This window comes from Rattus norvegicus, chromosome 9, assembly GCF_021556685.1.
Source record: "Rattus norvegicus strain SHRSP/BbbUtx chromosome 9, alternate assembly SHRSP_T2T, whole genome shotgun sequence".
Taxonomy (NCBI): domain Eukaryota; kingdom Metazoa; phylum Chordata; class Mammalia; order Rodentia; family Muridae; genus Rattus; species Rattus norvegicus.
In genome coordinates this window covers 99,291,149-99,308,244 of record NC_141542.1, presented here as the reverse complement: position 1 = coordinate 99,308,244, position 17,096 = coordinate 99,291,149, and the positions used below count along the sequence as shown (strand labels likewise).

The following is a 17,096-nucleotide window of genomic DNA, read 5'->3' as shown; positions in this document are numbered from 1 at the left end:
ACATTAGTCACTGTACCACAAATCCCCACAGAACCATGAAAGCAGTCGGTCCTGTTAACTGAGGTGATCATGTATTTTAACAGAGTAACCAAACCTGCTCACTCTTTTCTGGTCAAGGAATAACATCCTTAGGAAATACACTGAGGACAACTAAACCCTGAGTAGGGTCAGATCATTCAATCAAATAGTAGTAAAGATGTTCAGGTTATCAGGTTCTTCCTAAGCTGGAATAGAATGTCTTTACAGATGGATAGTTCACTTTGGATAGTTACCTGCCCCCTTTATCGTTACCGCCATTTATATTATTGCTTCCTTCTCGTATTCACACCCAACATGGAAAAGATGGTTAGTTTCTATCATTATGACAATACAAAGTCCCATGCAGCTTATTTGATCCACGTTATCATAGACACTTCCTATATGAAATTGCAAAGTTCACCAGCCAAGTGCTGGAATGCAATCGCTGATGGCTGAGCTGTCCATCTCATTATGTATATACATGGGTTATGATGGGCAAGTGGCTGGCAGAAAAAGCCCTTGTGATGGGAAACAGAAGGACCATTGGCAAGGCCGGCAGAACATCACAACTGGGAACTGAGTCACAGTGACCCAGTTTCCCTAATCTCATTATCCCAGGAAATGAGTCAAAGAAATGTTAGGTTTGCAGTTCACTTCTCAGCCATTCTCTTGTTGGGTTGCTTAAAAATACATATTAAAGAGTGCCTACTATTTGGTGTGCACTGACCTTACATCAGAGATTCAAGTGAAGTCTGCATGCTTCAGTATGGGAGAGTAAATATCGGGGCATTCTAATCACATATACTTTACTTTTGCATTTAAAAGTGAGTCAGAGATGGTTCAGTGTCTGCTGCCAAGCTTGATTTGCTCTACATGGTCACAGGAAGTAATCCACTCCTACAGGCTGCACTGACCTTCCCATGTGTGCACCATGGCAAGTGCATTCACTCACCCCACACAAGTAATACGTAAATGTAATGAGATGTAATTTTCATACTAAGACCACAGCAACTCTTACAAAGGATCTCTTACAGTTCAGAGGTTTACTCCAGGGTTCAACACAGCAGGAAGCATGGTAGCACACAGCAGACAAGGTGCTCAAGAGGCAGCTGAGATTTGTAGGCAGCAGGAAGGCAGTAGTGACCTGAGCCTGGTTTTGAGGCTGCCCTGAGTGACACACTTCCTCCAAGGCAACATCTCCTAATAGTGCTCTTATGGACCTATGGGGGGCATTTCCATTCCAACCACCACACCCCAGAATGGGTGAAAGTTGACTGCACCTTCTTCCATCTTCAAAAGTTTTCTTCTAAGTTCTGTATCAAGTTGATAATTTTCATACCAACCCTCCAGCCACCTGTAACTCAATGTTCTCAAACATCCCATTGCCGACCTACTCACTTTCATACACCTACTCCTTTAAGGCCCAGAAAAGATTCTTTCTTACGTTAACCGTTCTGGACTCTAAAAATTCCTTCCCAAAGATCTGTTTTATGTTAGCCTTCAATTTTTAGAATAGCGAATGTTTGGAGGTAACACATTTTTTGCCTTCACTTATCTGAGTGAATCTGTCTGTGTTCCCAAATGGTGTTTGCAGGAGACAGAGAATGAATGCTATTTTATTTATTGGACGGTTTCCCTCTATCGCTTACAAGCTCTGGCTCCAGAAATCCGTAGGCACAGTGCTTCTGTCTGCTTCTGATGTCGGAGATGAGGTTTTGCATTAACCTTTCTTTTCATTTGCTTGGTTTTCAGCATGACTTCGAGGTGCTTGATGGCCTCTAAATTACAGACTCAAGAAACTGAGACATTTCACAAAGTTAACACAGCCTTCCAACTTCTTGCCTGTGTTTCTTAACACCCCCTCCCCACCCTCCTTCAGCCAGCCATATATCAAAATTGCCAGTCAGGCTATATTCACCCTTATTTGCATGACCTAATAAGTCTGTCTTCAACCAGTTCAGCCTGGCCTCATAATTTTGCCTGCAGCCTTCATTTTCTCCTGCACTAACCTGACCTCCATACCTGTGCTGCTCCTGACTTTGAACTACATCCTTCCTCCTTGACTTCAACTCTCAGCTGGGTATTTCTTTCTATAGATGGCACCTGCCAGTGCTCTACTTCAGCTGAGGCCCCACTTCGTATCCATGGCCCCTCAGCCTCCATCAGCTCCTGTCTCCTGAGGATTCTTGTATTCCTCACTGCACTGTGCCCTGACCAGAAACAACTGTGTTTGCTTTTGGAGGAGGAGGTTGTTTTGTTTTGCTTTTTTAAAAAAGAAATATTCAATGAAGAAACCAGATTCCATCAGCAAATATTCCATATCCAGAAGTTTGGTGAAACTAAGCAAAGAAAAAGACACTCTGTTGGAAGCAGGCACGGACAGAGGAGCATCTTTCAATCCCCCAGATATCTTGCTATATTATAACACAATTGAAGAGGCCATCCCAAATGGTACACAAATTCATGTCTTTATTTTTAAAAAATTATTTCAACAATATTTTACAATGAACAAGAAATTAGCTGGACTTAGTTGTAGAGCATTGCCTAGCATGTGCAAGACTGAGGGTCCAATCCTCAGCATCTCCAAAGGAGAAAAGAAACAATTATCAAAATCAGTGTCTACCTAAAACCACTTCCTGCACCAAGACTGAGCCTCGAAAACCTTAGCATGTTAACGTTTTCCAAATACAGCCCACAGAGGGCTGGCCCCTGACTGCTGCCCTTTGAACTCCGTCACGCTGAACTTGTACCCTCCACATGTAGAGGCGTTCTCAAGTCAGTGATTAGGTAAGTGTTCTCCATGAAAAACACTTCTCTAGGAAGCAAACTCTATGCATAACTAATACTAAAAGATGCCAAAATCAAAACTTTTATGAGTTGTTCCCGAAATGTTTTCCAAAGCAAAAGTTAATTCTGAAGACACTAATTGTGAAAAAATAGACTTGTACTTTCTTTCATAAATATAAACTTCACTCCAATCACGGAGGCTGTGGAGATACACAATACTCGAGGCTTCAAGCCACTCTTACAAACCTTAGGGGTCACAGGTAGGGGTGACAGCGAGAGCAAGGTATAGAATACGACATAAGATTCCATAGTCTCAGTGAGTAAACTGAATGCCCTCCTGGTTTAATTTAAATGCTGGATTTTACAACTATTTGAGAGACCTTAAAATTTTCTCAGGTGGAAATAAAATATTGTATATAAATAGCTGGTGAGCCTCAAAATAGAATTTTCTGTTTTGTTGAAAGTTCCCTATCAGACAAAATCAAGAATTTTCATATAAACATACACATGTACATATATATGTATATGTATATGTGTGTATATACATGTGTACATGTATACATGTATACGTTATGTATGCATATACATACAAAAATGTTCCTGTAAAGGACATCCACTCCTGGATTTTGATGCCATTCACACAATGGGACAGTGCTGCATGTGGCAAAATGGAAACGTGTCCAAGTTAAACCAAAGGAAAAGGTTGCAAAACTCTCTATTTTTAAAAGGCAGAACCATGAAAGGCATGCACAGATATGTAGACAAAACAGTCAGCATTCCTGAAAACTACAAAGAATACAAGGAACACTAAGTATTCCCCTGAAGTGCAAAAATCAAGTTGCAGAGGGAAACATTTACCTTATACCCTGTGTACACTTCATAATTGCAAAAACCCTAAGCATGTTATTTAGAACATATAAAGACTTCTACGTCTTTAAAGATCTGGTTCTATTCACCACACTCTAGGACACTATGTAACATTCATTTACACTTTGCTGCCAAGTGTCCTAATCACAAGGCTCCTTTTTTAAGATTGTGACTCAGACAACAAGTGGTCAAGACTCTGGAGAACAAACCAATTTTAAAAATTAATCCAATGGGCACGTCTATCAGCAATTAAAATATTCTGTCTGGGATTTTTTTTTTATAAAATTCTGAATCAAAACATTGTTTCCACAGACCTAGGTACTGGACAAGTGTAGATTCAATGGATTCTAACTGTAGGAATAAACATGCAGAATGGATAGGACATTAGATACACCTTCTTGGCAGAAGTCTTCACTGGAAAGACTAAACTGAAAGGAAAAGGTGCCAGAGGAAAGCTCTCTCACCTTCCACCCTGTCCGGGATCTGGTCACTGCAAGGCCAGGGAAGCAGTGAGATGTGGGGATAGGGAACCTTTGCCGAGTACAGGCTCGCTCCAAGTTCTAAGAAGTACTACGGTGGCACGTCAGCAGACAGCAATCGCCTGGACAGCCCTACACCAGGAAAGACTAGATCGTCTTTTCCAATCTTGCACAGCACTTGGACATTTCCAAATTATAGTGGACTTTCAGAAATAAACTAGCACCTATATGCTTACAGAATGAATCAGTAAAAATATAAAACAAAGGTTTTCAAAGCCTGGACTAATCATCAGAGGAGCAGTAAATCCAGTGAGTTGTGGGCTGCACATGAGTGCTGTACCAGAGCTGTCTAACTCAGGCTCAGCACATCCACTCGTGCTCCTTTCAAACGGTATTTCACGACCCCAGCCCACTACAAGGCAGGTTGCCTCATCTTCTCTTCAGAGACGGCTGGCAAGCACTCACCAGCACAGTCCTGGTCACAGTCCATCTCCATTTGTTCAAATACAACCATACAAAAGCAAGGTAATGACACTGCTTTAAAATACACAAAGTTCAACAGAGTGATAAATTCAATACAATAAGCTAACTTATACACAGTTTTAATAACCTTTTAAAGAGCAAATTTAAAACTGTAGGGGAATAGACTACATAACTAAAGGTAAGCTGTCCCAACCTGAGATGCAAAGAAAGCTGTCCTATCCCTCAGCCCTCTACTCTACAGGTTACTAAGACTCAGCGGGCTAGGTGGGTGTGGTGCATAGGCGGACAATCCCTGTGAGTCTGAGGTACCCTGGCCTACAGAGTGAGTTCCAGGACAGTCAGGGCTGTGTAGAGACCCTGCATTTAAAAGAAGCAAACTGGACTCTATAGAGCAAACAGCACTTATCTCATCAAAGTATCAAAGAACTCAGGTTAAATGATTTAAGGTTTTTGAGAATACAAAGTAACTTGGTAACGAGACAAGCTCTACGCACACCTAAATGTGAAAGCACAATTTAACCCAATAGCACTTTCTCCAAGAATAGAAACGGTTACTCTCGCTTACCTGTTCTATGCCTTGTAGATTCTAACACATGAGCAGAGAGAAGAAACCACTTAGGGCGTAAAAACCACCACACACACACCATCACCATTAGTACATTAAAATATTTAACATTGATTTCAACTGGAATTTCATCAAAGGAAACAACCCCTTAAATTCAGAAGGAGCAAGGTTTCCCCAGACAGAGGTACATGGATCAGGAACATAAAAACTTAAAGTGCTGTGTTTTCAATGTTATCTGGGGACCCTGAATACCTGCGCCAGGTCTGGCTGCTTTCCTATTAATTCTAAGGTGGTTTGTGCCTTTTTCCCCATCTGGAACCCACAGGTATACATAGCAGTTTCCAGTGCCTCCCTGCCAGGCTACAAGAGAGTCTGACAAGGGTAACAAGTAGTCGGACTATTGCAGTCATATCTAAAAGAAGGCATGCTTTAGAAATCCCTCTGTACTTATCTATAATATACTAACCTATGAAAGAGTCAAGTTTTGTAAACAAAAGCTCTTTGGAGGATCATCGACAGTTATAAAAACTGTGACTGTAAAACAGTATGTTTCATAAATGCTGGCACAGTGACTGTAAGCAGACAGTTACTCTCTCGACTTTGCAACTGACAGGAAGAGGTACCAAGTACCTCCCATATAACGGGTGTTTTTACAGAACAAATGATTTTATGGAAGATGACAACCTATTTAAAAAGTCTAAAATAAAATACTCCTTAAGTCATAAAAACAAGATGGATCAAGATGTTTTTGAACTTATTAATACAGAACGTCATGCTCATCGGAGACAGAGGGAGGAGGCCTGTTGTGAGCAATCACGAGCCCAAAGTGTGCGACCCCCAGCTGCCACTGAGCACCGTCCTCCCAGTGCTCACTCAGTGCCGAAAATGAGAAGAAACCCAAACACAAGCCTGAGAAAACCCGCTTTAACACTGAACTGTTCTGAACCTCGGTACTTGTGTTTGTGCTATAGGCACTCACTGAAAGTCAAAACAACACCCCATTTAATTACACATCTCAAGAACTACTAGAAAAAATAGTCTTTAAAGTTACTTTGAATAACAACTGTTTAATTTACTTACTAGGTGGAAAGGCTGCTGGGGTATTTGGGTAACGGCCTATAATTATATAGTTTAACTTGTACATGTGAATTGATTTGATCTAATACAATCCCAAACAAAAGTTTAGAGACATTTAAATTTTCCCTCCACGAAAACAGATGAGATCCCCAAACTGTACAGAGAGTTCGAGACTGCCCAGAGTTCAGGCCAGCTGAGCAGCACTAACGGGTCCTCAGGCTTGGGCACACCACCTGTCAAGTACACATAAAGCACAACTTCCCGATGGGAGGGCACCCGACCACAGTGCTTCAAGTAAACACCCAGACTTTAGAGTATGATAACAGCCATCACTGCAAAAATACATCCAAAATGAATAAAATGTGTGAGGAAAGTGGTGCTTGTATCACTTCAAACCAACCCTTAAACATTTCAAGTCACTTTCTAACCGGCATTGTGTGTGCAGTTCCAGCTTTTGACGGCAGAGTCACCACCTCTCGCCTGAGCTGGCTGTCCCTAGGGGGCCTGGCCATCCATGCTCTTTCTTCCTCCGATTTGTGGATCCCCTCCGTTCATCAACACTAATATGCTATGGACCAATATAAATCAAATTATCAAACAATTAAACACATTCAAAGAAACATATGCTCTACATACAGAATTCATAACTTAGGGGTATTGTTCAAAGATTTTTTTTAATCATTTCAATTCTTAGTTGTATTTGGTTTTGATGAAAGGGCCAGATTATCCCGGGATGAATGAGGCATTACTACATATAAATATTTAAACAAGTTCATTTGAATATTAACAAAAAGATAAACTAATATTAGTATGGCTACCATTTTACACAGTATTTCATCACTTTAAGGTAACATCGGGTTCCTTTTCCTTTATCCCCAAAACAAACACAAACAAACGTTTGACAGACAGTATTAGTCTGTCCAGAAAGTGAGGGGACCTCTGGTGCGACCACGTCACGGTCACGGTCAGTGCACGTCTGATTCCAGTACATTCAGAGACAATGCACACAGAAGGGAAAAGAGTTAAAGTAGGCATTTTGCAGTCTGAGAATTCAAGATCTTTTAAAAATATTTGTAAATACACATACATGCAAATTCTCTCCATATTTACAAATTTCACAAAATTAAGAAGTTGCAGAGAAATTAGAAGTAGCATGGTGAATCTGACAAGCTACATTTAAATGCTTTTCCACTGTCACATTCCTGAATATAGCAGTCCTAGTAGTTTTAATAAATTTTCTACATGGCCTTTTTAAAAAAGTTAGTCACTAGAAGTCTTTAAGAGTTCAAGATGTTCTCAACTCACTACTCATTATTTAAGGCCACTTTGGTAAAGGCATTGCAGCAAGAACACAAAAAACAATAGCATATTTTCTAGTATTTATTTTGTTCACCTGCAAACTGTAGCAAAACATGATCAGCTTTAGCCGCAGACAGGTGTCCTCCACATCCTTAAAGAACTTAGCCATGTACGAATAGAAGAGCTCTTCAGAAGGAAAAATTCAAGAACGAATAGAACCTTCCAATCTGAATTTTCCAGAAGCAATGTTTCAAATGATTTTAATCATTCATTTCAAGCTAGATGACAGCACCTTAAAAGTGGCTGATCTATTTCCCCAGTAACATTTCTCACATAACAATGTGTTAAAGTTACAAATACTGATATGCACAAATAGCTAATTTCTAAGAAAAATATGTACAGTGCTGCAGCATAATGAATGTGGGATCTGCAATAACTTAACGTTAGCCAATTTTTAACTTACATGATGCCGCTACCTTTTCCTGCCAATTCACAAGTGAAAAGTTGTTGCTGAGCCCTCTGTTTTGCACATATTACCTGGTGTTTAATACACAATGCAGGCATTTTAAAGACTTCTCTCATGTTTAAAGCTAAGGTCAGTGAAACAAGACAACAGTGCAAGAGGCGAGGAGATGTAATATGATGACATAAAAGTTCGTTCCAGTACAGTGTCTATATAAGGCTATAAGAAAGGATTGGTTGATGAGCTTCCTGTTGGAAATTGTCCTGTTGGTGCACCAGTCTGTCAGAAAGAAACACAAGGGCAAAATAAGCAAATAGAAGTGACATCTGTATGAGATGAGAGCACTGAATTGTACTTAATCCTAACATCAACATTTTATTAAGAATTTGTTGACAACATTTATTCACCATTGCTGTCAACAAACTAGAGATCTGCTTACTACTTGTTACAGACTATACACGCCTTTCACGTACACGCACAGCTTGAATACTGCCTAAAGGGGAATCTAGCACTTAAAGAACTTGTAAGTTCAAATAAAAAATTTCATTTTTACGACTCCTTTACCGTAAATCTAGCAGTTTCTCCTCCAGCATGTTGACAAGAGTGCGTGCGTCCCGTAAGATGAAATAACTAATCTGCTAATGAGCACTTTGATCTGCAACTACTTCTAAGAGGCCTTGTAAGGCCGGCACACTCTTTATCATCACATTAACAGAACAGGAAGTTGTGTGCACACTAAGTCACATTAGAGCCACAATCTGGTTTCCCCAGTTTAAAAGTAAGACACATCTCATTTTTTTAAGGTTCTAAAATTCACTCACCATAAAAGGATTACTAGACACTCCAGCAGCTGCTACTTGACCAAAAGGTGTTACCACTGGTTTTGTTTGTCCAAATGTGGCGAAACCTGCACCTTGGTTTTTTTGTTTAAAAAAAAAAAAAAAAAAAGAGAGAGAACCACCAATTATACACGCTACCAAGAGCCTATCTCAGTATTAGAAGCTTCATAAAAATTGTTAACAGATAGAAAAGAAAAGAAAGCCACAAAGATTAACACATTAGATCTGGTGTCTCTTTAGACACCAGAGACAAACTTCCTATAGCATGTGTCTAAGAGCCTCGTGGCTCTGAAATAATCTAACTGTGCCGTCAAGGACTGTGCTGGTGACCGTGTTGTTTGGGAAGGGTCAATGCAGACAATAAATGGATTCTACACAACACCACAGCATTTCTTAGGAAACGTCATCATTTATCACAACTCTATGCACTGTATTTCCTAGCTACTGAATGTATGGAGATCTATAAACATTTTTGAAATGTATGGATTTCAAAGTTCAGCAATTAAAAACCAAGGTAAAAAGAAAGGCTGAGTGACTCTTCTAGACTTTTATAAGTAAGTGTGCCGTGTCACCTATCCTGCGAGTGTGCCGCTGTCACCTATTTAGAGTATTAACCAAAATACACACGCCCATCCCAAAAGCACACCAGCAACCATTTGCCATGGAGAAGAAAAACAAAACTAACACTCTAGGTCTTCAGGACTGTACAATTTGCACTTCAAGTCAAGAAACACACGAGAACACACAAGATGGACTTGTAAGACAAAGACATTGGTGATTCTAAGAAGAGATTTACAGTCACTGATGTCTCTTAACATCAAGGAAATTTATAAAATCACACTTTCCTTAAGCCCACACTGGCAAAGGCTCTCCTCTAGTGTAGGTAGTCAGCAGTTAGCACATAAGCGACTGCGGTCTTAGCATAGTCTCTGTCCCGGCACTGGGTATCCCGTGTAACAAGTACTGAAGTCATGCACTAGCCAACCGTTGGAGCTTACCATTGGGCTGCTGAGAAAAGGCTGTCTGCTGAGGGAAAGCTGCTTGGGCTGGGAAGGGAGGCTGCTGGAAACTGCCGCTAAAGCTGGTGGGGAGACTGTACTGAGCAGGAGTGCCAAATCCTGCTGGCATACTCATAGATGCAGTGCCAAAGGTTGCCGCTGACAGAGGGAAAAAGGGTTGGTCAGAGACACTGCAAACAGTCTACAATGTGGACTACAGCACTTACCTTGAAAACGCTAAGACACGTATTAAGGGCATTTGAAACCTCCAAATCCTGACAATGACAGTAAAGACAGTTCACCACTGTCTATGGTAACCTAGCGAGATTTCTTCCGAAATGCGATGACCAGGCAGAGAAACTACTAACCCTGTCATTTGAAATCCCAAGAAAACTTCCATAAGCAATTACATAAAGTCATACAAAAGCCTGCTTTCAGAAGCCAGTCATACTGTCCTGTGGACAGCATTCTATACATCCTGGGTTCAAGGTTGTTTTCCTATATTCAATTAAAAAAAAACAAGCAAACTTTAATTACTAAGTTTCTGAGATCATGTAAGGTTCATTTTTCTAAAGAAAAAAATTTTAAGACCTCTTCAAAAGAGCTCACTAAAAATTATAGAATTTATAAGATAACTAGGGTGAAAGGCAGGACATTCAAAAATATATTTCTATAACTACAGTCAAAGACAAAGAAAGAAAAAGTCTACTTAAAACATCAATACAATTATAAGAATGTATTTACTAATTATGTGTGTATATATACATATTTCACATATGTATATATACACACAATATATAAACAAAAATATATATTTATACACACGACACACACATATAAACTCATACACCCCCATTTCACAACTGCAAGGGAATGGAAGATATCTGGGATTAGTGAGCTACAGAAGTTGGTGTCAGTGCACAACTGGAAAGTAAGTGGGAAGACCATTTTTACAAGAGATAAAGACTGTCAGGTCCATGGGTCCCGTGTTCAATGTTAGCAGAGCCTCCGGGGATTACTGTGCTTGATGGGTAGTTCACTAACTGGTAATCCATGTGGAAATCACCCATGTTTATGTGATATGTCTATGCCACCCCCCTTTTATATAATAAACAATCACAAGTATGAACAGATTCTCTTCTTACAGATATGTAATAATAGGATGCTGTGTCAGCTGTTGGTAGGAAATACGTAGCACCTTCCAACCATATGCTTACCTAGGAAGGGACTCAGTAAAGTAAGATGATGGGGAGATACTATAAACGCCCATCAATCTGTTGAATTTCTGATTTCAAAACTTTATCAAACCGATGACTGATTCAAGGCAAAGAAATTAAATATTAAAAAAACTCCACAAAATGTTTTACCTAAAAACAAACTGAAAAGTATCGCATAAGTTACCCACAGTAATCCTAATGTTTGTGGCAATGCAAATTTGTTCAAGGAACTTAGAGTATAAAAGGGTTTTGTTTAATTTTTTTACTATGGGGGTCAGGGTGGGGAGAAAAGAACAGGCTATTGGGAAGCAGGTGAACAAAAGAAAAGTCTGAGCACATCGCAAGGGAGACAGGAGGGCTTCACTGCAGACAAAATGCACTAATGCAACTGACAAGTCACCGATTAAAGCACTCACGGCAAAGCTTGGACACTTAGGCAAACCAAACTCCAGATGAAATAAAGCAGAAAGTGATTTGGGACATCAAAAAGGTATCACTTAAAAGTACTATGAATTTAAACGTAAGGGAAATGATCAAAATAGCTATTAACATTCTACTGTGACCATGGAGGGAAGCAACGTTTTTCAGTATTAAAGCACAAATCATCACATAGGATACTCATGTTACTTTAAATACAATGTGACCTTAGTGCCACACATCCATGCCCACTCCATATTAAAACATGGAAACAACTTAATTCCACATGCAAGGATCCAGAACACCAGCAGAAGCTTCCACAAGCAGCTAGACGTATTGCCACACAAATCTAGTTGTGGCCACCTACCAAAATGAGCGTGAGGAAACACTTGAGAATGCATTGCTCCAGAAAGGCCTTATGGGAAGCCATAAAGAGACCAAGGTCAATTAAGTTATATACAGCTACTGTTAAAGTAAAAGTTAGCTGGTTTCATTAAAGATCTCTAGAGTTAGAACACACTGTTGCCCACTGGGTGTCACAGGAATGTACAGTAGAAACACACCCCAAAATCAGACTTCATGTTTCAATTACATTCATGACATTATGTCACTTTTAACAGTTTAGAACAATAAAGGTCAAATGGAAAAATGCTGATGAAATCCATTCTTAAAAATCCTTTGTAGCTGGTCACAGCAACTACATACTTAATTCCAGCCTGGGAGGAGGATTATCTGTGAACGAGGCCAGCCTTATCTTATCTATGCAGCAAACAGCAGACCAAGCAGGCCTGCAGACTCACACTGTCTCAAAACAGAAATAATTTTTAGCTTTATCATTTGAAGATATGATTATAACCCTAAAAATGATACAGTAAGAACCAAAGCATGGGGCATATACATGAAATGCTTTTAACAGTTTAGATGTAGAGGCAGAAAGATCAGTAGTTCGAGACCAGCCTCAGCTACAAAGTAAATTCAAGGCCAGCCTTGACTACATGAAACACCTACCCTCCCCTCCCTTCTCTCTCTCTGACACACACAAACAGGCACACACACACACACACACACACACAAACAGGCACACACAGACACACAAACAGGCACACAAACAGGCACACACACACACAAACAGGCACACACACAGACACAGACACACACACAGGCACACACACACACACACACACACACACACACACACACACACACATACACACACAAGGCCGTACAGAGTAGGCATCATGAAACAAATCCAAAAAGTTTATCACCTGAAACTCCAAGTCTTATACAGAGCCCCTGAATAATACCAGAATGTTTTCTATACAAATTAAAACATTAATTAGAAATATCTAAAAATAACTTAAATGAACTAAGGATTATTATGAGGAGAAAACTCAAACATACAAATGCTAGACTATTTAAAGCACAATGGCCAATCAAATGGAGAAAAGCGTCCGAAGAACACTCACCTGCTGTACTAGAGGATAGAATTACATGCATATATAAAACAGAAAAAAACACGGCTTACTAAATTCTAAAACTGGTGTTGTTTGAATTATAGTCATTTCTATGCACTTTACACTAGGATATTTAAATGAGGCACACAGTGATAGAAAAGTCTAAGTCTTAGTTCTGGTACTTTCTACGTCTTTCAATTTCCTTATTGCAAAGGGGAAGATGGAAGGGTACAGAGATAATAGGACCTACATATTTACACAAAGCTGCTATAAAAATTAAGTGTAACAAAGAGTTAATGTATTATATAGAAAGCAAGAAATATTTTTCTTGCCAATTTAAACAGATTTTATACTGCGATGTACATTCAGCAAAATATTGAGAAGGGACTGTACAGATGGTTCACAAAGTTCCTACAAGCACAAAGACCTAAGTTCAATACCAGAACCCATGTAACCACTTCTCTGTCTTTTGACTAAAATCTAGTGTGAAAATCCACGTGAAAATAAATGTCAGTGGTGGTAAAACAGGCCTCTAATTCCAGACTGCGGAAGCAGAGGCACAAGAATCCCTATGGCTTATAGGTCAGCAAGTGTAGCCTAACTGGTGAACTCCAGGCCAATGAGAGACTGTCTCAGAAGAAGTAGACGGTACTGTCCTCTCACTTTACGAAGATACCTATGTGAGCATGCATTCTCTCTCTCAGCTGACAAGGAAGAGTTCTGTGATAAAGTTTAGTCAATGTATTTTACTCTCTTCTTAGAAAGCCAAAGGCTTCAACTACTCCTGCATCACTAATGCTTGCTAAGCTGTACTATCTCATTATTTCCTATACCCTTACTGAGGCACAGAACTCTCTCTATTGAATGATGATTTAAAATCTTCTCAAGGCTGGCAATATGGATCAGCAGATAAAAGTGTCTGCTGCACAAGCTGGAAGCCTGGGTTCAATCCCTGGATCTCACAATAGAACTAATCCCAAAAGCAGTTTTCTGATCTACAAGTGCTACAGAACATCCATCGTCTCCCACCTTCATTCCAGTTTCTCTAAACTTCTCAGTGAACAGTGACAGTCAGTCAGTATTAACCACTACCATACTTTAGTCAGACACTGAGCGGACATCCTAGGTTGATATTTATTTTTCAATCTTCAAGAGCACAGAACTGTCACACTGTTCCTCCAAAGCTATCTGATGGAGTTTTTTACAGGGTTAACCTTTTTGAGAAGAGCGAGCCCTGGAGAAATCCAAGTGCTGCCGAGAACTAGATGCTGAGGATCGCACCTGTGTCAGAGCTGCGTAGAACCGCAGTGTCAACATTTGTGTCAACTTAATTCAATAGTAACTCAAGAAAGAGTCCGATGACATAAGGAAACACCGTATAATGCAAAAACTACTCTAAAATAGCCAGGTCTAGCAGCATATGCCTTTATTACCAGCATTCAGAAGGCAGAGGCATATAGATTTCTGAGAGTTCAAGGACAACCTGGTCACTATACCAAGTTCCAAGACAGCTAGGGTTCCACAAAGAAATTTTATTTCAGACAAACAAAAAAATTACATTGAAATAAAAATTTGTAGAGATAGTATTTTCTGATAAACTTTAAAATTAAGTACTGCTTATATAAGCTATAGATTTTATGTATAGTATTATAGTCTATGTAGAATCTTAGCACTTAATATACTTTCATATTGGCCACTAGAGATGGCTTAGTGGTTAAGAACACTGACTGGTCTTCCAGAGGTCCTGAGTTCAATTCCCAGCAGCCACACGGTAGCTTATAACCATCTGTAATGGAATCTGATGACCGCCCCCCCTTTCTGGTGTACCTGAAGACTTACATAAAACAAATAAATAAATCTTAAAAAACAAAAACTTTCTTATTTAAAAACAGAAAAAAGTAAAAAGGTGGTGAGGGAATCCCCTAACTCTGATGTACACAGTTGAACACAAACACACAGGGTGACTTAAAGCCACTAACCTCAAACAGCCTGCCTGCCCATGGAGCACTGCTCACACCAGAGAGATAAGCACAGATTTAACTCGAGCTAAGTTGGTACACTCTCAGGCAAGGTGTAACTTGAGCTTCTCTTCTTTTGGTTATCTCTATAAACTGAACAATGTGCCGTGATAACTTTAACACAGCAAGCACACATTGGGACAAATGGTTCTCTTTTTCTTCTGAGTCCCTGTCCATGAGGGATTAGCAAGAAGTACTTTTATATGCCTAGCTACCTTACCAGCCCCTACACAAATCATTTTTTTAACTAAATCTGATAGGTATTTCAAATACTTAAATTATGACTAAGTATTTGTATAAAAGGAAAACAATACTTCTTATTCAGACTTGTGATAAAACAATGTTTAATTCTTATTTCTCTGTTTAAATAGGTTCTCCCTGCAGTGGTAGTCTAAACTGGCCTCCAACTCCTGATCCTCTGCCTCTCCCTCACAGTTGGGTTTACAGACAAATACCCACCATGGAAGCTCTACTATCATATCCTTAGTCTTGCCAATAATAAAGGCATTTATCATAACTACTAATTCTTAATAATTTAAGTATATTATAATAATATACTCTTATTGGAAGGGTGGAGATCTGGGGCATAGATTTCTCTCAGTAGCCTTTGCTGTCCTGGAACTCACTCTGTAGACCAGGCTGGCCTCCAACTCACAAGACATTCCTGCCTCTGCCTCCGAGTACTGGGAATGTAAGGCGTGTGCCACAGCCCAGCCTACAATGATTGACTCCTGAAACTTCACATCAGCACTTGTTTCACTTAGTTGAAGCTCTTGTTCCAATGTAACTCTGAAACACAGAGACAAAGCTGCGACGTCTAGACTGACCAGACAGTTGGCCACACCTGCAACTGCTGACACGCCAGGCAATGCCAGGCAATGGCAGTAAGACAGAACTGGAAGAAATCCAATGAGAATAATGTGACTGGCTTGGGTATGAAACAAGTATAGAAAAAAAGAGGGAGGATAAACAGAATTAATGAGGAAAAAGTATTGAAAGATAAAATGAATCAAGTACTAAACTCCAAAATAAGTGGGCATATAGTTTAGTTGGTACAGTGCGTGCCTAGGATGCAGGAGGACCCAGAGTTTGATCCTCAGCTCATTAAAAACAAAGAAAAAAAAAAAAAAACAACAACAAAATACAGGAACACTAAAAAAAGAAGCACTAAGAGATATTTAATTAGAATTGTATTTATATATAATAATAAAGTATTATAACAAATAATAAAATAATAGTTCACAGTTCATTTGTCTGATGTAATCTCACAGGGCCTTGAGGAAATATTTAGTTACTATGAACGTAATAGCCATTCTGACACTGAGTATACTGAACTACTGTTGTCAATCACATTCTTCTACCCATATTTGAAATTCCCTACCTAAAAAACCAGCATTTCCATCAAGAGGACTGAAGCATAATTTCTCAGCTCCAGTATGTTAAATTCCTAAACCAGACGCATTTGCAGTAGCATTCGTCTCTCTGTTCTTTAGACAAGGTGCCTCAGGCCGCCTCACACACCTTTATCCTTCTGCCTCTGTCTTCCAAGTACCAGGAAGAGAGGCACACACCACCACTCCCAGCTGCTCAGAGTACGTGTCTGATAAAGTCACCCACCCTGTCTCTTACAAAACTGCTTGGCAAGAAAAGAGGCCTCGTGTTCGGGTCTTTACAGTAAGCTCCTTTCCCCAGGTTATAACCCCTTGTTCTAGCTTTTTGTCTTACCTGTTGCTCCTCTGGCATTGGTCTGAAATGGATTTGTAGATGACGCTGCAGACGGACCAGTAGCAGCAACAAATGGATTCGTAGAAGGCGTAGCTTTTAAAAAAGTATAAAATATGCTATAAAATCCTAATATTTTATATTCAAGATTTTTAAAAAATTTCTTCACTATTATTTTTGAAGACAGAAATGTGAACCTTTTGACAACAAAACAGTGCTCTCTTCCTGCCCTCCAGCACCTCTAAAAGAACACCCGGTTACAGCACGTTCAGGTTCTGTGTGAAAGCACATACCTCCAAATGGAGCAGGCCCACTTGAAGCAGGCTGTGTCTGAGGAGAGGCACCCACAGGCACTGTTCCAAAGACACTGCTGGTGAGAAAGAACATCAGGTC

At 39.8% G+C, this 17,096-nt stretch overlaps 1 protein-coding gene across 44 annotated transcripts in view; it reads right to left on the bottom strand.

Moving 5' to 3' along the window:
• Window positions 1–2,465: 2,465 nt before the first annotated feature.
• Window positions 2,466–17,096, bottom strand: part of Agfg1 (ArfGAP with FG repeats 1) — a 57,724-nt gene continuing 43,093 nt past the window's right edge. For 9 of the 44 annotated variants that reach the window (XM_087566797.1, XM_087566801.1, XM_087566809.1 and 6 more), the window contains 6 exons: window positions 16,997–17,073; window positions 16,707–16,799; window positions 11,877–11,924; window positions 9,876–10,034; window positions 8,860–8,951; window positions 6,247–8,317 (listed from right to left, as the gene is read on the bottom strand). In XM_087566797.1, the coding sequence (XP_087422923.1) occupies window positions 8,258–8,317; window positions 8,860–8,951; window positions 9,876–10,034; window positions 11,877–11,924; window positions 16,707–16,799; window positions 16,997–17,073 (529 nt within the window). In that variant the 3' untranslated portion in view covers window positions 6,247–8,257. 44 annotated transcript variants of the gene reach the window in all.